Genomic DNA, 25064 nt, shown 5'->3' with positions numbered 1-25064 from the left:
TGCGTATCACAAGGTTACAAATCATCGATCTCCCAACCCCCCACCCCCACATATATATACAGGGGAATATTATTCAGCTTAAAAAAGGAATGAAGTTCTAACATGTACTACAACATGGATTAACCTTGGAAACATTATGCTAAGTGAAATAAACCAGTGACAAAAGGATAAATAGTGTATGATTCCAGTTATATGAGGTACCTAGAAAGCAGAATCATAGAGGCAGAAAGTAGAATGGTGGTTACCAGTGGCTGGGGGAGGGGAGATGGGGAGTTTGTGTTAAATGGGAACAGAATTTCAGTTTGGGATGATGAAAAAGGTCTGGAAATAGACAGTAGTGATAATCACACAACACCATGAATGTTCTTAATGCCACTGAATTGCATGCTTAAAAATGGCAAAAAGAAATAAATTATTCATGATATTGATTTTTCTGTTATTTAAGTTTATTTCATTTTTTCTAATTTATAAAGTTAGTCTGATAAACTTTTTAAAATAGCAGGAAGATTTCTATTAAAATACAACAACTACTTAAATATTTCATTGCTAACATATTGCATGTTTTCTTGTTTTTATTAAAGGATATTTCCCTCAAAACAAAAGAAATCTTCACCAACTTGGCACCATTTTCAGAAGTTTCGGGTGATGGAGAAAAGCTTGTTCTCAATTTTGAGGCACTAAGGCAAAGACGATTTCCACCAGCAACAGAAAACTTTCTGTACCATCTAGCAGCAGCCGAGCAGATGCTGACAATCTGACCGCGTATTAGAGTGCTATCGCTGAGGACTGATACACAGCTCTCTGTCCATGATTATCCATTAACTATGTAAAATACTGAAAATAACAAAGAAAATGTTATATTTTAATGATTTATTTGAAAGTATTGAGATTTGACCTGAAAAGCACTGAAACACATATAAAAACACTTCTGATTTTCTCTTACCTGATTAGTTTCATGCCTACTATCAATGCTGGACAAGTGCTCTAACTACCACAAATAAGTTATAAAACGGCCTGAAGTCCTGGACTAAGAAAAAAGCTCTAAGTTCTCATGTAAATCACAGCAGATCCGAAAGCCTTTGTTATTATAAGTTCCAGCTTGTCTCATTGTGTAGCCACAAACTAATGGTTTATTTTCAGAAAGCTGCCTGAAATTTTGCTTTGTATTCTTCTAGGAAGAATTTTAATTCCTCATGAGGAACTCTACTTTCTGAGCCAAACTAAGTTTTCTGCAGAACTGTCTAGAAGAGCATTCAAAAGACCCTGCAATTGCACTTTCTTGTAGAAGAAAAAAATTTTTTTCTTGGCCTTTGAACATTTTGCCTATCTTATGAGGGTTTTGCATAGATTTTATACTTGAGTAGACAACTTTATTAATCCATATTTATACTGTCTCAGAGGTAAGCATTTGGCAGACTTAAGCCATCAGTGCTCTTCAATTAACCTTACTGCTAGCAATATTATTTTGAAAAAGATGCCAGTCCTTACATGGCAGAGTCAAACAAGCAGCAATTTTGACTATAAATGTCTGTATAACTGAATTAGCAACTTGACATTGTTGGTTAAGGGAGTGTGAGAATTAACTGCTTGCAAGGGCCAAAACCAGAGAATGTCTTCAAAGAACTCCAGTACGAAGTAACTCAGCCACATACGAAAGTAACTGTTCCTGGTCAGTTGTGTACTTTCTCATAATTGGAAACCTAAAAGCTGCAAAACAACATGGAGGTCTAAGTTATGTACTTGTTTCATTATATGTATTCGTATTGACTCTGAAAGGTTATTTTACACTCAGTACTGTTGTCCTTAGAAATCTCACCCAGAAAAAAATTTGTGAAAAAAATCTTGTCTTTGTTGGATCTTTCATTTATTCTTGGTTAGATATTTGTTAAGTAACAAATTTAAAATAGCCCTTTCTCTTCCTCCTTGGGTAAGGGTGGAACTGAAATGAGATTTTGTTTACTAAGGCAAACAATTTAAAACTAAATCTGCACTTTATGAAAATGAATACTAACATTTTTTTCTCTCATTTTTGTATTGCTGTATTAGCTTGTGATCAAATTTCTTAAAATGACAAATGTATGATGCAGAAATAAACTGGAAATATTTTGATACTCAACAAAGTTTTAGGTAGATGAAAATGTGTGCCCTTTCTAATTCTTCCCACTCCCAAACAAACAAACCTTTTTGTCGGCTGCGTATGTGCTGGGGAATTAGTAAAAGACCTGCATGGAAGTGAGGGGTCCAGGCTCCTTTCCTCCACACGGTCAGCCGCTTAGGTCCCTGCCCTCGTGCTCCATCACCCGCTCTGAGCGCCTGTAACTCCAGAGTCTCCTTGGAAAAGATGCCCTTGGGCTTCCACTCCCCTCTGTTAGTGGGTAAGCCTTCACCTGGAGCCTTTGCACATTTTGTTCGTTTACTGTAAGCCTGGGGCTACACTGAGCCACTTGGTAGATTTATTTTACTAATTTTGTCCTTTTAGGCTGTTGTGAAACCCCTTTTTATCAAATTTGGAGATAACCATCATTCTGGTCCAAGGGAAACAAAGCCAGATACATTCTTTGATGATTTGGGGCAGGGTGTGCTGGAAACATTCCTCCAGGATGCAAACGTTTGGGTACCTACCTGGGGCTTCCTTGATACTCAAGACAGTTCCTGCTCTCAAGGGACAGTCTATAGGGGCACAGAGTCTGCAAACAGGTCACTGTGCTGTAGTGTGGCAAGTGTTAGACACAAGTGCTATGGGAGAACAGGAGGGGCACCTGATTCAGCACTGTGAATCATGGAAGGCTTCCTGGAGGGAGTGACTGAAGTCCAAGTCAGACCTGAAGCATAAGCAGGAGTTAGTCCAGAGGAAAGCAGGTGTGAAGGCCCAGAGCAGAGAGAACACAGTCCCTTTGAGGAGCTGGATGGAGCGGCGAGAGATGAGTTAAGGCAAAGACTTTTGCCCGCATGGTAAGGAATTTGAACTTGATCCTGAAGCGCTGAGAAGCTATTGAAGGCTTTTAAGCAGGTGTGGTTTAGAACAGCCAGCAGGAGCATGGATTGGAGGGAGCCAGGCAGAAATAAGATGCGTATTACCAGCAGGGGATGCTGTTGGACTGAGCTGGGCAGTAGCAGCGGTCATGAAGCCAGCTCTTGAGATGACTTGGCTCAGTCTATTGAATGGGAGTGGGGAGGAGGTGGAGTCAGGGTGACACAGGTGATCCTATCTGATGCAACTGTGGTGGTGCCATTCCCTGACATTGGGAGGTCTGAGGTGGGCATACAAACGGCCAAGTGCAGGGGGCAGCTGGCTGTGAGCCTGTCGCCAGGGGACGGCAAGCCCCAAGACGGGAGGAGCAGCCAGTTCAGGTGGGGCGTGGCTGAAGCAGTCTCAGCAGTTGAAGGTGGGGTATAAACTGAGGACAGACAATATTTGAAAAGGTATGGCTACAAATGGGGGTTTTGCATGTTTTTCAAAAATCCTCACCCAAGGATATGTCTTAATTTTAGAAAGGAAGAGAGAGAAACATCAATGTGAGAGAGAAACTGATCAGCTGCCTCCAACACACGTCCTAACCGGGAATCCAACCCACAACCTTTTCGTGTACGGGATGATGCCCCAACCAACTGAGCCACCTGGCCAGGGAGAGGGTTTTGCTTTTTTAACGAGGCATGTCACTCAAGCAGCTTAAACATCACTGGGAAGAAGCAGACAGAGGCTGGAGGCGGAGGGGCCCTGAGGAAACAAGGGACAAGCCCAGAACCCAGGGCCCCGCTGGCCTTGTACAGAGGGAAGGTTGGGCGTGGGTGAAGGGGTTCTGCAGGTTAGGCACCAGAGCTTCCGTGGCGGCCAAGGGCCTCGGTTTGGACAGTGAAGCAGGAGAGGCAGGTCACTTGCCAGTGAGGAAGAGGAAGGAGCTGGGTGGCGGACAACAAAGACCGAAGTAGTTGTCCAAAATGAGTCAGTTGACTAGGGAAACAGGACTGCTCTGGGGGTTGGAGGCCTTCAATGGCTCACCAGAGGTTCGTGTTTACCCAGAGATGAGCCATCAATTTAATGGCTTCATTAACCCTTCTTTATGTTTTCAAATACTCAACTTTAGACTAGTTTATTAGTAATTTCACAGTGTCACAGGCTGACAAATAGAAAACTGAATCTTACATCGCCCATCCCCTCAGCAGTCCCGTGGGGGCAAGTCAGACAGGACATCTGGAAACTCTCCTTCCATCCAGGCTTAAAGGGCCCAGGCACAGCCGACCTTGACAAGGTCCTGGCATGTGTGGCTGTGAGCCCTCCCGCCTGAGCAGACACCTCCGGGGCTCCCAGGAGACCTCTGGCACAGTTCCCAAACTAGAACCTCAAGAGGGAGGTTTTCAAGCAGGAACCACACAGATGCACCTAAAACTCACCCCTACACCCCTCTGTTATAGAAGAGTTCTGTTTCTTCTGTTGCAGACTGAATTTCCTGTTCAAGTTTACTGCACTGTATCTGAAAAACAAAGTTAAATTCTTAATACTTAGATGAAGAACTTTTCTTGCCTTAGAAGCCAAGCTTTTTATTAAAAAATAATATTTCCAGAAATTATTTATTTCACCGTCCAACTTTTTTTCAGTGATGCCTAATTTAGAGCAAAAAAAAACATAACATCTTAAAAACATTCTTCTGGAAGATTTCAAATACAAGCAAATGCAGAAAGAATATAATGGGCCCTCATGTCCTCATCACTCAGTTTTAACTATTAATCTGCAATCTCATGAGGTTTAAAAATTCTGTAAATGATGTAACCTGCTGATAAGCCATGCACTCTGTGCTCTGAATACCAATGCAATAAGAAGTAATGATTTGCAAAGGGTTCACTTTGATTGCAATCTTTTTAAAAAAATCCTCACCTGAGACCTGGCCGATTTGGCTCAGCGATTAGAGCATCAGCCTGTGGTCCGGAGAGACCCGGGTTCAGTTCCCACCAAGGGTGCGTACCTTGGTTGCAGTTTGTCCCCAGCCCTGGTTGGTCGTGCGGGTGGCAGCCACTCGATGTGTCCCTTTCACGTCGATGTTTCTCTCTCTCTCTTCCTCCCACTCTATCTGAACAAAAAATGGAAAAATGTCCTCAGGTGAGGATAAAAAAAAAAATCCTCACCTGAGGATATATTTCCATTGATTTTTAGATAGAGTGGGAGGGAGGGGGAGAAACATCAATGTGAGAGAGAGACATTGATTGGCCGCCTCCCACGTGACTCCAACCAGGACAGGGGATCAAACCTACAACCCTTCTGTTTTCAGGCAAAGGCTCTAACTTCTGAGCCAAACCGGTCAGGGCTATTGCAATCTTTTTTAAAAATATTTTTTCCCCTTTATTGATTTTAGAGAGAGAGGAAGGAAGAGAGAGATAGAAACATCGATGAGAGAGAACATCGATTGGCCGCCACCTGCATGCCCCCGAGTGGGGATCGGGCCCACAACCTGGGCATGTACCCTGACAGGGAGTCAAACCAGCAACCTCTTTTTTTTTTTGGTACGTGCCCCTAGCAGGAACCAAACCCGGGACACTGGTCTGCAGGCCAATGCTCCAACTGCTGAGCCAAATCAGCCAGGGCTAACCGGTAACCTCTTGATGAATGGGTTGATGCTCAACCAATGAGCCACACTGGCCGGACTTGCAATTTTATTGTAACAAACTGTGTCCTAAAAGGGGGGCTATCAGGTTGTGGGTCAAATCCCGAGTGGGGGATATGCAGGAGGTGGTGATCAAGGTTCTCTCTCATCGATGTTTCTATCGCTCTCTCCCTTCCTCTCTCTTTAAAATCAATAAAGAAAAAAAACTTTTAAAGGGGGGCCATGAAATTTTTTCTTCTATTTTAATGAGAAGCTACTCTCCTCTACCTCTAGTCCCTTGCCACCCTCATAGTGAGTACAGCAACTATCTTAAACTGAAAACTTCTATGTTATGCACTGGCTGGTTTGCTCAGTGGTTAGAGCATCGGCCCAAGGACCAAAGAGTCTCAGGTTTGATTCCGGTCAAGGGCACGTACCTGGGTTGCGGTTCAGTCCCTGGCCTTGGTAAGGGTTGTTTGGGAGGCAACCTGTTGATTTGTCTCTCTCACATCAATGTTTCTCTCTCTCTCACTCTCCTTCCCCCCTCCCTCTCTCCTCCCCAACTCCATCTGAAGATAAATGAAAAAATATTCTTGGGTGAGGATTTAAAAAAAACTTCTATGTTATGTACAGGCAAAGCTGCTGGAATAAACAAGTCTATAAACCTAAACTTAGAGAATTTGGGTTTTGAACAAAAAACATTCCATAAATATACAGGGTGGGGCAAAAGTATGTTTATAGTTGTTCATATGGAAATAAAATAATTAATAAATAATACAATAATTAACTGTTTTGTGTACTCACAACTGTAAACCTACTTCTGTCCTACCCTGAAAATGCTTTAAAGACATGACTGATTTTTATTTATTTATTTATTTTTTATCCTCACCAGAGGACATTTTTGCATTTATCTTCAAATAGAGCGAGACGGAGAAAGGGAGGAAGAGAGAGAGAGAAACATCAATGTGAGAGAGACACAATGACTGGTTGCCACCCACACGACCCCGCCGGGGACAAACTGCAACCGAGGTACATGCCCTTAGTGGGAACTGAACCCAGGACTCTCCAGTCTGCGGGCTGATGCTGTAACTGCTGAGCCAAACCGGCCAGGGCTGATTTTTAACTTCAGTGACAGAAACAAGCATTTGAAATGTTCAGCCAAAAATGCCAGAAATCGCTAATATCTACTAGCATCAATAATGACCCTGGTACCAGCAACAGAAACATTATTGTAGTGATCTCTCTTCAACAGATACAGAGACTGAGTCTCAAAAAGGTTAAACAAACTGACCAAGGTCATGGAGCATCTAGGGCTCTGAGCCCAGGCCGGCTGACTCTCTTAAGCTGTAATATATCCTAGTCCGCAGAACGGTGCAGTCCAACCCAGTAGCCGCTGGCCGCATGTGAGTAGTCAAGTTAAAATCACATTAAATTTACAGTGCGGCTCCTCAGTCACACTCGCCATATTTCAAGTGCCGACAGCCACACGTGGCTAGTGGCCACCATACCGGACACCACAGAAACAGGACATCTGTATCACTGCAGAAAGTTCCATGGGAACTTTTAAAAAATAGCTCCATGATTTTTTTTAATCATCCCACAAAAATGCTTCTGATATACGTTTAAGAAAAATAGACTCTAAAACTGCACAAGGGATCTGAAGGGTGAGTTTATGTGTAAATAATGCTATTTTCTTTTATACTTTTATTAACTTTTCTAGAAGGAGAGTAATTTACTTTACTCTTCTAATGAGGGGAAGACAGAGTTATTTGTTTGAGAGGCAGTCCAAGGGGGGCACTTACCCGTTCAATTTGCGGGAACATACTAAAAGACACTGGTGCCATCAGTCCCATTGCCAAGAAAGTACAAGACAGCTTTAAGGTCCACAAGGACTGTGGGTATCGCATGAAAAACTTGGTCCTGTAAGAGACAAGGTCACAGGGCTGTTCTTTAGATTAGAGGCCGGCCCTCTGCTCTACGGGTGGCCGACTGTCTTGCTCACTAGTGTCAGGCCAGGGATTAAGTACGTCATGTGCATGGACTCCTTTGATCACTCCACACCCTATGAGGTTTGTGTTGTCATCTTCACATAAACAAGAGAATGTAGCCACTGTCCAGTTAAGTCACTCGTCCAAACAAAATCCCACAGCTCAAAAGTGAAACAGATCCTAGAGCCCATGCGCTCACCTGGGGCTATGCTGACACGGATGTGACATTCTGACTGTGACCTTTGAGAGTGTGAGAGACAGTGTGGGAAGACGCAAAGAACCCCAGCCTGGAACTTAGAGCTGGGGTCCTGGGGTCCCACTGGGGCTCTGCTACAGACAGACTGGTGCTTTCAGACAAGTCGCTTTCCCCTTCTGAGCTTGGGGTTTCTTCAGATGCAAAATGAAAGGGCTGAGTCAGCCATGGAGGTCACTCTAGCTTGGATGTTATCATGGTTGTGGGATGACATGTGGTCCTGGGCACCCCAAGGCCCACTGGTAAACGAGGACCATCTCTCCCCACAAGGCAGCCAGTGCTGTAACACAGGCATCCAGGGACCGACCCCGTCCCAGCTTTCCCAGGAGCCCAGCTCTGGGACCGGCCAGAGCAGTCCAGGGAGATCCTGACCGAGCATAAGTCTCCATATCCATCCAGCTGACTATCGTGGGAGTAACAGTTCACACTGTCCGGATGCTGCTACTTCCTGACAAAACATTCCTTACACGGTACTAGCAGGGTCTTCCTAGCTCACCATGCCGGACAGAGTGGACTGGTTCGGCAACAGGCGGCAATTGACCCCACGTGAGCCAATAGAATCCTTCCCGGGGAGTTTGTGAACTGAGCGGAAGACATTCCCTGCCACGCTGGGGTTTGCTGTATTTTTATCTCTCATCAGGACACTGTGAGGATACAGCTAGGAGGTGTGGGCAATTACATCCCTCATCAACACGAGAAGCCAACGTGTGGCAGGAGAGGAGAGGGCTGTCTCCACTCTGGAACTTCTGTTCAGCCGCCGCAGGCTCCACTCCCTGCCCGTACCCAGTATCTGGCCTGAGCGACTGCAAGCTGGGCTTCTCAGACCAGCTGATCGCCAGGCCCCCCTCCCAACAGGCCATTTCTTGCTTCTCAAATGGGATGACAGTCTACTACATCTGGGGCCATTTAAGCTCGTTTAATACACATCTGGAATGAAGGGGGAGGCGGTCAGAGCTGGGAAAATGTGCAGATCATCCGAACCCATCGTCTGGAAGTGAGGAAACGCCTCAGCAGGTGCCGGGTCGTGGCCAAGAACACAGAGCTAACTGGGGGCCTGGCCGACGCAGGTTGCTGGCAAGTGCACATCCGGATTCCAAATCAACCCTCCAGTCTTAACTATGACAAACAGTGCTTAGGAGGAAGACCACGGAAGCGAGCTCTTCCCATCCTTCCCACCAGGTTCAGATTTGACAAGTTTTATAAGGATTCTAACTGTCAAAATATTCACTCCTCCCTGGAGAGATGAGCATGCATCTTACTTTTTAAAAAAGTGTGAGAAGACTTCAGGAATCAAAGCTGAGGTCCCAAACAGCACGACTCTGGATGTTGCTGTCTCTTTAACGGCCTAGTGGAAAGCGAAAGAAACCAGTTGAGGACATGGAGTGACATGATTTCCAGGGATCCTGGAATTCAGGACAGAGACTAGCAAACAGCAACTCTCCTTTCTCACTTAAAAAACAATGCCCATGGAGAGAGGTGGAGGCGGCGCCCGACGTGCACCTGCAGGTAGGACGGCTGGGGTGGGAGCCAGGAGTAACTGAAGGCAGGACTTACCTCCCACCCCAACTCCACAGTCCGCTGACCATGCCAAATAAAATACTAACTATAAGCAAAGGCAGCTTATAGACAAATCCTCGCTTAGAACCAAATGGGAATCCCCTTGGTAGAAATGCTGGTTTGGCCACTGAGGACCAATCCATGTTTTCCTTTCAATCCAGGACTCTGCCATGGCCCCCCTATTCTGGACAGCGCCCCAGTGATTCCCACCCCTGCCGGTGTAGGAGTGCTCCAAAAGCCTAGTTCACAGTACACCAGCAGGGGATCACACCCACACAGAACACACACAAGTCCACCCGCGTGCACCAGTCTGCTGCTCGTGTAATTAAAAGTGTGCTATAAAACCTTATTTTGCACAAACATGTATATAGAGTTTATAACATTCTGTCATCTTTTCTATTATGTACATTGCTCTATGCACTGAACATTTAAGTATATAATTTACTGTATGGGTTATATACACAAAACCATGCGCATTCAAGGACAATGTAAAAGACTTTCAATGGAAACTATGACTATAGATAACTATATTAACTTCAGAACCCAACCCCCAAGTAACTCCACACACAGAACACAACTCCACACACAGCACTACTCTGTGCAAAATAAATATGCACATGGGCCCCCATACCCTTCCCTTCCCCCATCTCCCTTCCTCCCACTTCCAGGACGTGGCTGCAGCCTGCCTCCGGGCTCCTCTCCCTTACCCGCACCTGCTCTCTGCTTATTACCCGAATGCTTGGCTCATCCGATCCCTCTGCAGGGAATGCCCTTCCCCCACGATGACAGAGAGAACCAAGGGGCTGGTTCTTAAACGTTCAGGAACATTAAATAAAATCAAATTGCTCCACTTCAGGAAGAGACAAGTGGCTATGAGCATGGTGTGTTTCACCATCAGTGGGGCGAGGCTGCCTGTCTCCATGTGTCACCTATGCAAGGGGAAGACACCCCAAACAAGACAGTCGTCATTAGGAGGCACTGGGACACCAGTTACTGTTTGCAACTGCGTGGCTCACAAGGCCAGGCAAGGGAAAACAACATGGACTAGGCTCCTGAAATCTGATCAAAGGTGCCCTATTACAATCAGATATTGCTGGTTACGCAGTTTCTGAAATTTTAGCCAAAGAAAATAAACCTTTTGGTGACAGGAACATGATAAAAGAATGCTTATGCTTACGCACAGTTGCAGACACTTAATTCTTAAGAAAAAGATAAACTTTTTAAAAAAAGCAGACCATCAAACCTTTGTTTTACCTTAAGTTGGCATTCATGCAAAAAATTAGTTCCTCCCAGCAAGATGGACTAGATACCTAGAGAGCTAGCAGGGCCTGAGGCTGCCTCCCCGCTGGGAGGCCAAGCGCTCCTGGCTCCTGGAGAGAAGGGATTCAGACTGGTGAGGGTTTGGTGCCCAGAGCCTAGCATGGTGCCCGGCAGGCAGGAGGTGCTGAGGAACAACTTGTGGATTAAACATTTGCTCTTGCCCTGGCCGGTTTGGCTCAGCGGTTAGAGCATCGGCCTGCGGTCTGGAGAGACCCGGGTTCGGTTCCCGCTAAGGGCACGTACCTCGGTTGCGATTTGTCCCCTGTCCTGGTTGGGTAGTGTGGTGGCAGCCACTCGATGTGTCCCTTTCACACCGATGTTTCTCTCTCTCTCTGTCCCATTCTCTCCTACTCTATCTGAACAAAATATCAAAAAATGTCCTCAGGTGAGGATAAAAATAAATAAATAAATAAAATCGGACTATGGTGATGGCTGCATAACTGCTTAAATTTGCTAAAATTCATCAAATGATACACTCTTACAATGAATCTTAAAGTATGTAAATTACACCTCAATAAAGCTGTTCAAAATGGCTCTTTAGACCCTGTCCGAAGTGGCTCAGTGGTTAGAACATCGGCCTGTGGACCAAAGGGTTCCAGGTTTGATTATCGGTCAAGGGCACATACCTGGGTTGCATGTTTGATCCCCTTTCCAGGTCAGGGTGCGTGCAGGAGGCAACCAATTGATGTGTCTCTCTTGCACTGATGTTTCTCAATCTCTCTCTCCCTTCCATACTTTCTGAAAATCAGTGGAAAAAATATTCTCGGGTAGGATTTAAAAAAAAAGTCTCTTTAGGGTGGTTTCCTAGGCACAGAACCTTCATTTTAAAAACGAGGTATTTGATTTCTAGAAGCAACATTCCTCTTTGATACTGGCAATTATCACATCTCTGCTGTGATTCATTCAGAAACATGCCATTATTTTGAGACATATCTGATGGTTCATAATTCAGCTTCGTGAATCATTGCTAGGATTCAGAGTAACACATTTCATGAGCTGAATAATGATGCATTTCCCAACTGAATGAGCACTCTTTTTAAAAAATTCCTTTTTTCTTTATTGAGAGAGAGAGGAAGGGAGAGAGAGAAAGATAGAAACACTGATAAGCAAGAACATCGACTGGCCGCCTCCTGCATGCCCCTCACTGGGGATTTGGCCCACAACCTGGGCATGTGCCCTGACCAGGAATTGAACCGGTGACCTCTTGGTGTCTGGGTCAATGCTCAACCACTGAGCCCCACTGGCCAGGTTGAGCAGACTTTTCCTGAGCTCCTCTTCCACCGACACGCTGGGCAGAAGGCTGTCCAGCTGGCCATTCTCTCGCTTCGTATCAGGGGCCGTTTCATGCTGCTCTTCTTGCCATTTGCAAACAACTGCCCCACGTTACAACTCTTCAGCTAAAGTCACTTGACAGAAATCCCCAAAAGATCTCATTTGTTAAAAAAATATTTTTTAAAAAAGCTAGCCCGGCTGGTGTGGCTCAGGGATTGAGCGTCGACCCCTGCACCAAGAGGTTGCCAGTTTGATTCCAAGTCAGGGAACACGCCCAGGTTGTGGGCCAAATCCCCAGTAGGGGGCATGCAGGAGGCGGCCAATCGATGTTCTCTCTCATCGATGTTTCTATCTCTCTCTCCCTCTCCCTTCCTCCATCTAAAATCAATAAAGAAAAAAAATAAGTTAAAAAAAAATGTTTTTTATCCATACCCAGAATAAAATTACCATAGGCTATTGCAAGTTCTTAAAGTTGAATGCATTCAACAGTCACTGTGTTGAATTGAGCAAAAGGATAAACTATTTAATAATAAAAATAATTAAAAACTGAGGCCTTTTTGCCCTGGCTGGGTGGAGCGTCAGTTGATAGGAGTGTTGTCCCACACACCAAAAGGGAACAGGTTCGAATCCCAGTCAGGGTACCTACCTAGGTTACAGGTTTGAACCTTGGTCGGGGCACATACGGGAAAGTGGCTGATTGATGTTTCTTTTTCTCTCTCTCCCTCCCTCTCTCCCCCTTCCTCTCTAAAATCGATAAAAACATATCCTTGGAGATTAAAATGAAAATAAAGCCCGGCCAATGTGGCTCAGTGGATTGAGCATTGTCTTATGGACTGAGAGGTCCAGGTTTGATTCCAAGTCAGGGCACATGCCTAGGTTTCGGCTCAATCCCCAGTAGGGGGCGTGCAGGAGGCAGCCGATTGATGTTTCTCTCTCACATTGATGTTTCTATCTCTCTCCTCTCCCTTCCCCCCCTCTCTAAAAAATAAAATACATAAAAATTGAGGCCTTTTAGAAGAGTTTTGGGTCAGAGCATTGGATTTTCTTAGGCCACCCTTGAATGAAAAATTGGGCCCTACATATGAAGAACATCTGCTGTGAGATGGAGAGAGAGGTTCTCTTAAATGCAGAGAGGGTGTCCACTGACTTCCACGAGTACAGAACAGGCTGGGAGGGTGGATACTGAGCTTGAAGAACAAGATGTCCCACTCAGAAAAGCCTAGCATTTGGCAGACGCCCATGTGTAACGGTCATTCTTATGGGTCAAGTTGGCTAGGCCATAGTTCCCAAGCCTTTAATGAAACAGGATTTGAGGTGTTGCTGTGGAGGTGTTTTGTAGATGTGATTAAGATCTTTAAGTTGACTTTAAGTAAAGGAGCTCACCCCCTATGGTGTGTTTGGACCTCACCCAATCAGCTGAAGAATTTAAGAGCAAAATCTGAGGCTTCCCAAAGAGATTCTGCTTCAAGACTGTAGCAGCAGCTTCTGAGTTTCCAGCCTGCAGGCCTACCCTACACATTCCCAGTGGTACAAACTGCATGAGCCAATTATTTAAAATAAATTTCTCCAGCCCTGGATGGGTAGCTCAGCTGGTTAGAGTGCAGTCCCGATACGCCAAGGTTGCAAGTTCAATCCCTGGCCAGAGCACATACAAGAAACAACCAATGAATGCATAAGTAAGTAGAATAACAAATCGATGTTTTTCTCTCTCTAAAAATCAATAAAAAAAATAAAATAAATCTCTTCATAGACAGATATCCTATTTGTTCTGTTTCTCTGTAAAACCTACTAAAGCACAATCTTTTTTTTTTTTTTTTAATGTTTTTATTGTTTTTAGAGAGGAAGGGAGAGGAGAGAGAAACATTGATTAGTTGCCTCCCACAAACACCCCAACCGGGGATCAAACCCACAACCTGGATATGTGCCCTGATCGGGAATCAAAACCAGTGACCTTTTGGTGTATGGGAAGATGCTCAACCCACTGGGCCACACCGGCCTGGGTTTAATGCGTGATCTTTTAAACATCAGAGTGCAAAACGTAAACTTTCTCTCAGCACGAGGGAAGACAGGATAAGAAAGTCTGAAGGAAAACATGAATTTGTTACCAGTTCTCAAATATAAAATTCAATTCCTTGCCCCAAAGGCAAGCAGCTACAGCGCCATCATGTCCTCCTACCTTTGTCCCAGCTCTTCTAGAATAGCCTATGACATTGCCATGCTTGTCCATGACCTCAACCCCTCGCATGGGCTCAAAACTTCGGGATGCGACAACATTCACTGCACTGATGTTGGCTGTGGGTTGAAGAGAACACAACAGAAGGATGAGTTTCAGTCCAGTGACAGAACATCTTTTCTGGTGTCAAGCCTCTTTCTCTATGGCTGTGCTTCCCTCACCCTAGGGTCACCTGACTTGTGCTGGGCCAACCAGGCTCTCTCCTGGGCTGTGGGGCAGGTCAGGGCTGCTGGTCCAGCAGCCTTGGATCCTGACTACAACCCAGCATCAGGCTCCAGCACCCCAGAAAGTCCAGCTGGCTCCACGACAGGATTCCAGGAGAAACCCGCGGTCCTGGAAATATGACCCCTTCTTTGCTTAAGCTGGTTTGACCAGGTTTCTGCAACAATTTCCCAAATTTTACCACTGATATTCTGCCAACTCTTCAAAGTGCTGATTCCCTAACCCAAATTTGGAACGTAAACCAGTGAACTTGCAAGCTGGAAACCTAAAATAGTTGGCTAATATCTCTGCCACTCCCCTGGAGTCAGATCACTGCCCTTCCTTACGTCCCTAGGAAAGGTACTTGACCTCCCCTGCCTCAGTCTCCTCATCTGCAAATGGGAATAATATTGCCCACCCATAAACTATTGTCAGGATTAAGTGAAATGATACATGCAGAAGGCTTGTGCCGATAGTCTTTAAAATATAATTCGTGTTTCCGGGTTTGTGTTCATCCTTGCACAACTAAAGGAGTATCTACAGAGAAAGTGTCACCTCTGAAATCAAAGGCTTCATTTGGGCCTGGGGGCACCTGCCAGCTGCAAATGGGGGCTGTCATCAGCCACAGTGTGGCCAAAGGACCTGGGTGTCCCGGAAGATGGGAGAAAGGCTCAAAGACCACAAGGGCTGCATGCCTCCTGCTTACCGAGAATGATGACAGGCAAGGTTTCTCTTAGCAAAATGTTTTTCAGTGGATACTTCATTAGGATTAAACGAGAGAATAACTAGAAAATAAGAGAGAAAAATCATTACTGCATGGGAACAAAATATCAGCTGAACATACTCAACAGCAGAGAACTAGCATTAACCTCGCTCCTATTACAGGTCAGACCACAGCCAATGCACTCTGTGTATATGGATATATTTTATGATTTATTATTGATTTTTAGAGAGAGAGGAAGGGAGAGGGAGAGAGAGAAACATCAATGTGAAGGCGAAACATTGATCGGCTGCCTTCGTGCCCCCTACCAGGATCAAGCCTGCAACCTAGGCATATGCCCTGACCAGGAATTAACCATCCATCTTTTGGTGCACTGGACAACGCCCAATGAGCTGAGCCACACTGGCCAGGGCTCTCCGTGCAGCACTGAGCTGTTTTCCTGATCATCAGAGAAATAAGTGGAGTTTTCAAGAAGTAACATTAATTTGTCCAGTCACTGAGCTGTTCGGTATAAACCCAGGCTTAGAAGGGAGGACAGAGAGATAGAAACATCAATGAGAAAGAACATCGACTGGCCGCCTCTTGTACGCCCCCCACTGGGGATTGGGCTCACAACCTGGGCATGTGCCCTGACTGGGAATCAAACCGGCGACCTCCTGGTGCATGGGTCGACGCTCAACCACGGAGCCACAAGAGCCGGGCTCTTCCTTATGTCTTAGTCATACTTTATGAATTATTTATTTATTTATTTGTTTTTTAATCCTTACCCAAGGATATTTTTTCCATTTACCTCTAGACAGAGTGGAAGGGGGGGTGGGAGAGAAAGATCGATGTGAGAGAGACACATCCACTTGTTGCCTCCCGTATGACCCCAACTGAGGCCGGGACGAACCACAACCAAGGTACGTGCCCTTGGCTGGAATCCAACCTGTGACTCTTTGGTCCGTGGGCTGCCACTCTAACTGATGAGCCAAATCGGCCAGGGAAAAATGACATCTCAAAGTCCTTTTTCTTTTTTAATTTTTTTTTCTTTATTGATTTTTAGAGAAAGAGGAAGGGAGAGGGAGAGATAAAATCATTGATGAAAGAGAACATTGACTGGCTGCCTCCTGCATGCCTCCCACCAGGGATCAGGCCCACAACCTGGGCATGTGCCTGAATTATTTAAAATAGAATATAGCCTGGCCTGTGTGGCTCGGTAGTTGAGCATCAACCCATGCACTACGAGGTCACCGGTTAGATTCCCGGTTGAGGCACAAGCCCGGGTTGTGGTCCCTGGTGGAAGGTGTGCGGGAGGCAGCCAGTCAACGTTCTCTCTGTCCCTCCCTCTCCCTTCCTCTCTCTCTAGGATCAATGAAGAAAAAAAATTTAAAAATAGAATACAGCCCTGGCTGGGTTTCTCAGTGGTTAGAGCACTGGCCCGCGGACTAATGAGTCGCGGGTTCAGTTCTGATCAAGGGCACGTATCTTGATTGTGGTCCGTCCCTGGCCCTGGTTGGGGTTGTGCAGGAGGCAGCCAGTTGAAGTGGCTCTCGCACATCGATGTTTTTCTCTCTCTCTTCCCCTCCTTTCCACTCTGCTTGAAGATAAATGGAAAAATATCCTAGCATGAGGAAAAAAAATAGAATATAGATTTATAATCAGAATAAAGTTCTTTTTGTTACAGTTAATGCTCATTTTTCCATTGATTTTTAGATAGAGTGGAAAGGAGGGAGGGAGGTAGAGAGAGAGAGAGAAAAAACATTGATGTGAAAGAGGCATATCGATTGATTACCTCCCGCAGGTGCTGGGGATTGAACCTGAGACCCTTGGGTTCCAGGGCCGATGCTCTAACCCCTGAGCCAAACAGCCAGGGCCTAAAGTTGTGTTTTGAAATTCTGAGGAACAAAATGATTTGACAGAATTTTAAAATACCTACTCCAAAAAAGGTTGTAGAAGCAATAACTCCTGCTCCAAGTAATATACTCTCATATGGGTGACGATTCTGGGGAAAAACAACAGTATACATTTAGCCAATAGCACAGTTTTACCTAGAAAAGATAATTAAAACAAAGAATAATTCTGAAAGATACAATGAAAGTCGCAGCCCTCTGGGCCTCCTGAGACTCGCCTGACTTGCGTTCCCATTGATGACGTTGAACGCAGTGCTGTAGGTGTAGAAAGACAGCTGCAGAAAGAGGCAAATAGGTCACATTGTGGTTTCAAGAACAGAATTCAGTTTTCACAAAATTGAAATAATTGCTACCTGAGGTAAAATCATGGACTTTAGGTTTTTCACTGACACCAGCGACAAAAATACCTTTAAAGAAAAAAAAAAAAAGCAGAGTTACAGTGTTTTGGGGGATTGAGAGTTTGTAAGAGCAAAGAGCTTCCCAGGGGAGATGCAGAACTGAGCCTCCCAGGAGCTGGGACAAGGAGAGGAAGGTGTGAGGTAGGGGCGACCGGTCAGTGGACAAGTGATATGGAATGGGCACCACCTGGGCACTGAGGACACCTGGGGTGTCATGGTTGTCCCCATCTCTGAGACTGGCAACTGAGAAGCCCGCTGAGAAAGGTGAACTTCAAGGGGGCACAGATGACGTGTGGAAAAAGTGGCGGAAAAGAGGTGGAAAAACTGTCACTTTGTGAGATCACCCTGTGAGAGCCAAGGTGGGCTGGCCCGTGGGGGCAATTCCAGGTCCCAGGTGAGGGCCTGTGTCCAGGCAAGGGCCTGGGGAAAGAAGGTGAAGGACCATTCTGTGGGCTTGTGGCAGGAAGCACATCTTAACCCAGAGTGCTTTGTGCGCAATAGGCAGTCAAAGAAAGGGTCACCCTGTGACACTGTGGACCTTTGAGAGGCCTGGATGCTAGACTGGGTAAGTGGGGTGGGAATGTATGAAAGGCAGACAAGGGTCCGAGGGAGGGGATCCATTACCATCTGCCAGGCAGTCAGGGGCCAGGGGCTGGGAGCCGGAACCTAGGAGATGGCTGGATGTCTTCCTAACCCCAGCTTGCACCCCCACTGACACAACAGCGAGGAGCAGCTTACTCACCATGGGTGCTGTGAAAGGCAGGAGAGCTGGCAAAGAGAACGGGGTCGGTCAGTGGCTGCAGAGAGGCCAGAAGGGGGCATCCCTCCCAAACCTCTTTTCCAGTCCCCCAGAAGGCACGGACATCAAAGGATATTTTTTGCTCATTCTTTTTACTTTCCTAATAAAAATAACGATATGCACATGGCAAACATTTAAATCAGCAGAGTACAGACCGACCTGATGAGGCTCCCACCCACTAGCCTTCTCACTGAAGGACCGTGTTCACCCTGCCACGTGAATGTAATACATCTCGGACCCTGCTTAAAAACACAACATGTGAATTTGCTCTCCTTCCCTGTTTCTAGCACAAAGATCCTAAAGTCCTTAGAATTTCCCAAGCGAGAGGAACGCGATAAAGGTGAAAGGACGTCTTTGGTTACTTGTAACACACTCCTGGCAACCACGCCTGAGCTTACGGTAAATGAGGTGACTTTTGGAGGCGCCTAAGGTTGGAGGCTGGTTGCCAGAGAACCAAGCAGGTGATGAGAGAGTTGGACCTTTCAGCCCCACTCCCCTAACCTCCTTCTCCAGGAAGGAGAGAGGAGCTAGAGGTTGAGCTAATCACCAATGGCCAGTGATTCCACCAGCCAGGACAACTAACAGAGCCTCCATTTAACAGGCTGAGCCCATGTGGCTCAGTGGATTGAGCTTCATCCCATGGACTGAGAGGTCTCGGTTTGATTCCCAGTCAGAGCACGTGCCCAGGTTGTGGGCTCAATTCCCAGTGGGGGGCATGTAGGAGGCAGCCGATCGAGGTTTCTCTCAGGTAGATGTTTCTATCTCTCTCTTTTTTTTTTTTTAATCCTCACCCGAGGACATTTTTTCCATTTTTTGTTCAGGTAGAGTGGGAGGGAGAGAGAAAGAGAGAGAAAGAGAGAAACATCGACATGAAAGGGACACATCGAGTGGCTGCCACCCACACAACCAACCAGGGCAGGGGACAAACTGCAACCGAGGTACGTGCCCTTAGCGGGAACCGAACCCGGGTCTCTCTGGACCGCAGGCCGACGCTCTAACCGCTGAGCCAAACCGGCCAGGGCAGATGTTTCTATCTCTTTCTCCCTTCCTCTCTCTCCAACAAAATCAATAAAAACACATTACAAAGAGACTAACAGAGGTGGCCTGGAGAGCTTTCGGGTTGGTGAACACATGGAGGTGCCAGTAGGGTGGGGCCTGGAGAAGGTATGGAAGCTTATTGCACCAGGCCTATCCCCATTCCCGAAGCCCAGATCTTTCCACGGCACTGGTCTGGGCCCCAAATCTGCTCTCCCCACACCCTTCAAGCGTTCTTTTTACGCTGTGGTTTCCAGACTCACTGTCAGCAATCCTTCCAGAAAAAAACAATTAAAATAAGGCAGGCTGAGTTTTATAACTCTTGGAGGTCACACCTTCCTACTTCTGAAAATTAGGGTCAGCTCACCTGCAGGTCGAAAAGGAACGGGGATCAGTTTGCTGTTGTCAGGGTGCACTGTTGACTTCAAGAAGGTAAGCACACATGTTAGTTTGATGTTTGGTTTTGTTCTGTTAGGAAGCTAAAAATTAGGAAGGGGCTGAAACTTACGAGACTTCTCTTCCAAGCTTCTCGAATCTAAATAGGGAAAAACAAGCAATAGCTTTTAAAGGTGGCCTGGCGGCAAACACATGTCTCCAGTCTCATTTCTGATGCTGCCTTTGCTCCACCTTTCAGAGAGCAATACTACGTGGACAGAACAAATCAAAATAAACTAATCAAACGAACAAATGAGCTAACAACAACCAAAGAGATGATCCACGTAAAGAAAACAACCAAAACATTTAAAAGCCCTAAGCCTCTGACCTTGGAGAGAACTCAAAGCCAACACTCAACCCATCCCTCGGCATCTGTGTGCAGACGACACAGCACACCATTAGCCAGCTCCCTTGCAACAGAACCAGCCTATGAGCCCAGAAAAACAAGTTAAATCTGTGAGCTTTCCATAGGCTGCCTCACGAGACTGTTGTCTGTTGGGTCTGGAAAGCCCCCCACATTCACTGCAAGGTAGGTAACAAATACTGGGTTTGAGTCCTTGGGCAGGAATGGAACCCCGCCTCGGACCACTGCCTCTAACAGAAAATAGATTCAGATTTCGGAGGCCTGCCTGAATTCTGGAATTTGCCACAGGGCATAAAGAATCCCCACTGATATCCATTGCATAGGAAAAACCCTGGTTTTTCTCCTTATTATTAATTTCTACTATTGGTACTTAATACTAATCTGGTTTATGAGAAAGAATTCTAACTACAATGAAAAAACTAACCCGACTTTAAAAAGCAGATTCCTGCTTTCAATGACAAAGTTCCAGATTTCAGAGCATCTGAGGGAAGAATCACCTAAAGGCACCACACCCAGTCCTGAACCAGGCATACCCAAGCACATGATACATACCCGATGGTCCTCCAAGTCATGAATAGACCCATCTTCATTTGTTAACAATAACTGCCTCGATTTCTCTATTTTTTCCTAAAATCAAATATAAAGAAATCAAGCCATGAGCTCAACATTGCTCAGGTGTATCCACAGATTTAAAAATCACATGCTTGCCCAGCTGGTGTGGTTCAGTGGTTGAGCATCCACCCATGCACCAAGAGGTCGCCGGTTCAATTCCAAGTCAGGGCCCGATCCCCAGTGGGGGGCATGTAGGAAGTGGCCAATAGATGTTCTCTCTCATTGATGTTTCTCTCTCTCTCCCTTCCTCTCTCTCCAAAAATCAATAAAGAAAAAATTATTTTTTAAAAAATCATATGCTTGTCACACCTGATTTCAATGCGACATGTAGCCAAGGCTCTCCGCCTGATGAGAGAGTTCCCATTAGGATAGTTCCCTGTGTCATTCCGACTCAGACCTCCCAGCCAGCAGCTGACCCACTGGGGCTGCCATTCCCCGTCTCCTGATGGCAGCTTCCTCCGTGAACGAGACCACCGTCTGCCTGTGTGCCAGGCAGAGACCTAGAAGGCCCTTCTCTCTCGCTTGCCCCCACATCTAATCCGTTCAGCCTTATTTCCTCTCTTTTTTTACTTAATTTGAGGGAAAAAATTAAATACAGAAAATAAAAAAGGATGATTATATACTTATAATCCCCTCACCCAGAACTGACAACTGTAAACAGTCATATTGGCTTCTCTCTCTTTTTTTTTTTTCCAAAAGAGCCATCGCCCTAGTATCATTTTCCTCCCCATTCTATCAGAAGTAACCACTGTTATGAGTTCCGGTCTCCTTTTTTATACTTATACACACATGAATACATATATCCATAAACATATACATAGTATTGGTGGTTTTTGTTGTAATTTGCATAAATACTGTATTTATGCATCTTGCTTTTCCAGTAAACACCACAGATACCACGTTTTCCCATTTAACCTCATATATTGTATGTTTATACTTAATATATGTTGATAACTAGATCACTTCTTTTATTTTTATTGATAGTTTAGAGAGAGAGGAAGGGAGAGAGAGAGAAACACTGATGTGAGAGAGAAACATCAACTGGCTGACTCCTGCACGCCCCCCACTGGGGATCAGGCCCGCAACCTGGGCATGTGCCCTGACCGGGAATCGAACCAGGACCTCTCAGTCCCTCAACGACACTCAATCCACTGAGCCACACTGGCTGGGCACAAGATCACTTTTATCAGCTAATCAAAATTCCGTATGAGCCCTGGCCGGTTGGCTCAGCAGTTAGAGAGTCGACCCACGGACCAGAGATACCCGGGTTTGGTTCCTGCTAAGGGCACGTACTTGGGTTGCAGTTCGTCCCTGGCCCTAGTTGGAGTTGTGCAGGTGGCAACCAGTTGATGTGTCTCTTTCACGTTGATATTTCTCTTTCTCTCTTCCTCCCTCTCTCCCTCCCACTCTATCTGAAGATAAAGGCAAAAATGTCCTTGGGTGAGGATAAAAAAAAAAATTCCACTGTATGAATGTACCACATATTTCTCTATCAATAAGCATTCAGGTTGTTTCCTGTTTTTCTCTATTATAAACAAGGCTGAATGGAACATCCTGAGCACAGGCTGGGGGTTTCCCTTTGGGTGTGGCCCTAAGGGGCCATTGCTGGTGATAGGATCTCTACATCCCTCAGCCACACCTGGTTCAAACCTTCATCTTTCACCTGGAAGCTGAGCCATCCCATGAACTGATCGCCTTGCCGACAGTCTGGTCCCCTCTGCCTTCTCACCACATGGTGACCAAAGAAACCCTCTGAAACACAAGCCCTGCCCTGTAGGCTAAGTGCAAACTCCTCTCATCTGAATGACACACAAGGTCCTTCAAGAACTGCCTCGGCCACATTGGTGTGGCTCAGTGGTTGAGCGATGACCCAGGCACCAAGAGGTCACTGGTTTGATTCCTGGTCAGGGCACATGCCCAGGGTGTGGGCCAAATATCCAGTGGGGGGCAGGCAGGAGGCGGCCAGTTGATGCTCTCTCTCATCAATGTTTCTATCTCTCTCTTCCTAAAATAAAGGAAAAAAAAAAAAAAGAACTGCCTCATTCCCCTGCATAAAAAGTCCTAGTGACTGGGTAACCTGCTCTCCTCCCCTGGGCTCTTCCTACTGTCCCCCCTCCCTCTCAGCATTCCTTCAACACCCTCCCCCAGTTTCCTGAGACACCTGCCCTTAGATCTCTAGGACAAAGTCTGTAACTAGGTTGTCAGTCTGTCCTCCATTCCCAGCAAGGTTTGTTTGATCCCCTCTGAACCTCCAGCACCTGGCCAGGGCTTGGTATTATCTGTTAATTGGATGTCCACTTTTGTGTATCCCCTTCCAATCTAACAAGCTCATTTGAAGGAATAAAAGCATGATAACATATGTGGATTCTGTTATTTCACCTGCTTTCAAAAGGGACACACAGTCTTCCCGCTTCAGAATAAAATGTGAAATTCATTATCTCTGAAAACAAGAAAAATACTTACAATTGAAATGACCAAATTTGTAGGATCCAATAATTCTGTCCACTGAAGAAATCTCTGAATAAAAGACTTAAGAGAGGGAAAACACCTGAGAAGTTAACAGCCTCAGAACAACAAAAATATATGGTAATACATATATGCATAACCAATAGACACAGACAACAATCTTGGGAGTGGGAGCAGGATCGGGAGGAAGGTGTCTAGGGGGGGAAAAGGAGCAACATCTTTAACAAAAATATATTAATAATAAAAATATATATGGTAATAATAACGGTTAACATTATTTTTGAGAAACTAATGGGGCTGTCTGCCTACTGCATCTCCTAGAATCCCCATCCCACAGGTGAGAACACTGAGGTTTAGAAGGGCTTAGTGTACTCAAGGGAACCCATCCCAGGAGAAGATTCAGGGCCTGTGCTCTGAACCACTCCAATATCAAATTGCTCTTGAGGAATTAAATGGCTGACATGTGGAGAAAGGAAGCATGGTTTGCTCCAAAAAGCCCTCAGACTTCACAAGGGTTCAGCTGAGTCCTGACTCTGCTGGTACAACTTGTGCTCCCTGTCCCCTCTCTACTTCCCCTCCTGAAAAAAATACCGAGCTGCTACTAAGTAGATGGTGGTGGGTTTTTTTTTTTTTTTTTAAATTAAAGAAACAAAAAACAAAAAAACAAACCTGGGCTGGGCCCTACTTTAGGTAAGTGCTGGAAGAGAACATCCTAGAATTGTGCTGCCCAATTAGCTACATGTGGTTATGGAGCCCTTGATTTCAAGATGTATTTTGTGTGTAAAATATACACCAGAATTCCAAGACTTAATACCGAAAAAGGATATAGCCCTGGCCAGGTGGTTCAGTTGGTTGGAGCGTTGTCCTTTACACCAAAAGGTTGTGTGTTTGATTCCCAGTTAGGGCCTATAACTAGGTTGTGGGTTCCATCCCCAGTTGGGGCAAATGCAGAAGGCAACCGATGGATGTTTCTTTCTCACATTGATGTTTCTCTCTCTCTCTAAAAATCAATAAAACACATCCTCCAGTGAGAATTTTTTTTTAAAAAGTAAAATATATAAAAAAAAAGTAAAATATCTCACTAATAATTTTCATATAGCCCTGGCCGGTTTGGCTCAGCGGTTGGAGCATGGGCCTGCACACCAGAAAGACCCAAGTTCAGTTCCCACTAGGGGCAGGTGCGCCTGGTTGGGGTTGTGTGGGTGGCAGCACTCAATGTGTCTCTTTCACATGGAAGTTTCTCTCTCCCTCCTGCTCTATCTGAAGATAAATGCAAAAAAATGTCCTCGAGTAAGGATAAAAAAAAAATTCATATAGATTACATATTGAAATGTTAATATTTTGTATCTACTGGGATAAATACAATATATTATTAAAATTCACTTCAGATGTTTCTTTAAGCCTTTTGTAGTCTGGCTACTAGAAACCTAAATTATCTATAGGAGTCAGCTCCCATCACATTGCTATTGGAGAGCGCCGCCCTAGCTACCGGAGGCGGGGCCTGTTACCTGCCCCCCAGCAACGGCCCTGAAGGCTGGGGGCTCCTGGGAGGAGCTGTTCCTCTCCCACCTCAGGCAACCCGACAGCTCAGGCTGCAGTGAGCAGACACCTGCGAGGGGAGACGGGCTCATTTCGGGCGATCTGCAGGGTGACTCTGTGGCCACCCTCGGTAGCCAGGCCTGGGGCAGAGGTGACACGAGTAACGTGGCCGTCGGCTTCCGACAGCGGAGGGTTTCCCCTAAGACCCCTTAGGGGGTGTGAGGTGCGCGGCGGGTGGTGCGACCACGTGGCCTGCCCAAGGTCACCTGGGCCGCGGCAACTGCACGCGTCGCGCCCCGCGCCCGCCCGCCCCAGCCGCGCGGGCCCCGGGCCGTACTTGGCGTTGGGTGATCCAGAAGTGCACGTTGGGCTCCATGGGCGGCCGCGCGCTGCACGCCGGGAG

At 45.9% G+C, this 25064-nt stretch overlaps 2 protein-coding genes across 8 annotated transcripts in view; one reads left to right on the top strand and one right to left on the bottom strand.

The window, feature by feature from the left end:
• The window catches only part of DENND10 (DENN domain containing 10), a 25045-nt gene extending 22962 nt beyond the window's left edge, over positions 1 to 2083 (top strand). For 2 of the 4 annotated variants that reach the window (XM_036265088.1, XM_036265087.1), the window contains one exon: positions 582 to 790. In XM_036265088.1, the coding sequence (XP_036120981.1) occupies positions 582 to 758 (177 nt within the window). In that variant the 3' untranslated portion in view covers positions 759 to 790. Of the gene's footprint in view, positions 1 to 581 lie in introns of all 4 variants that reach the window. The other 2 variants (XM_036265086.1, XM_036265085.1) reach the window with 2 other exon arrangements.
• On the bottom strand, positions 755 to 25064 carry SFXN4 (sideroflexin 4). Of its 4 annotated transcripts, XM_036265091.1 has the most exons (15): positions 24999 to 25052; positions 23120 to 23185; positions 20597 to 20671; positions 19754 to 19780; positions 19613 to 19667; positions 18154 to 18179; positions 17367 to 17420; positions 17232 to 17288; positions 17040 to 17105; positions 15107 to 15185; positions 14143 to 14258; positions 9077 to 9162; positions 7379 to 7496; positions 4393 to 4472; positions 755 to 834 (listed from the first exon to the last, which is right to left on the bottom strand). In XM_036265091.1, the coding sequence occupies exons 1-14, from the start codon at positions 25035 to 25037 to the stop codon at positions 4395 to 4397; spliced, it is 942 nt and encodes a 313-aa protein (XP_036120984.1). In that variant the 5' UTR covers positions 25038 to 25052; the 3' UTR covers positions 755 to 834; positions 4393 to 4394. The 4 variants fall into 4 exon arrangements, 3 of the variants coding, with proteins under 3 accessions (XP_036120984.1, XP_036120983.1, XP_036120985.1); XM_036265090.1 differs by lacking the exon at positions 18154 to 18179 and having other exon boundaries at positions 17194 to 17288; positions 24999 to 25064; XM_036265092.1 differs by lacking the exon at positions 17232 to 17288.

Source organism: Molossus molossus, unplaced genomic scaffold (assembly GCF_014108415.1).
Source record: "Molossus molossus isolate mMolMol1 unplaced genomic scaffold, mMolMol1.p scaffold_m16_p_17, whole genome shotgun sequence".
In the NCBI taxonomy this organism is placed as follows: Eukaryota; Metazoa; Chordata; class Mammalia; order Chiroptera; family Molossidae; genus Molossus; species Molossus molossus.
This window is presented reverse-complemented; position numbering and strand designations above follow the sequence as displayed.

What these genes read in the sequence shown, in the direction of transcription:
- SFXN4 (XM_036265090.1), bottom strand. Translation starts at nt 25,037, where the DNA reads ATGGAGCCCAACGTGCACTTCTGGATCACCCAACGCCAA. An exon ending in CTTCTACAACCTTTTTTGGA is followed by an intron (nt 15,186 to 17,039) that starts GTAGGTATTTTA and finishes CTTATTTTCTAG; the next exon opens with TTATTCTCTCGTTTAATCCT. An exon ending in CTTGCCTGTCATCATTCTCG is followed by an intron (nt 14,259 to 15,106) that starts GTAAGCAGGAGG and finishes TTCAACCCACAG; the next exon opens with CCAACATCAGTGCAGTGAAT.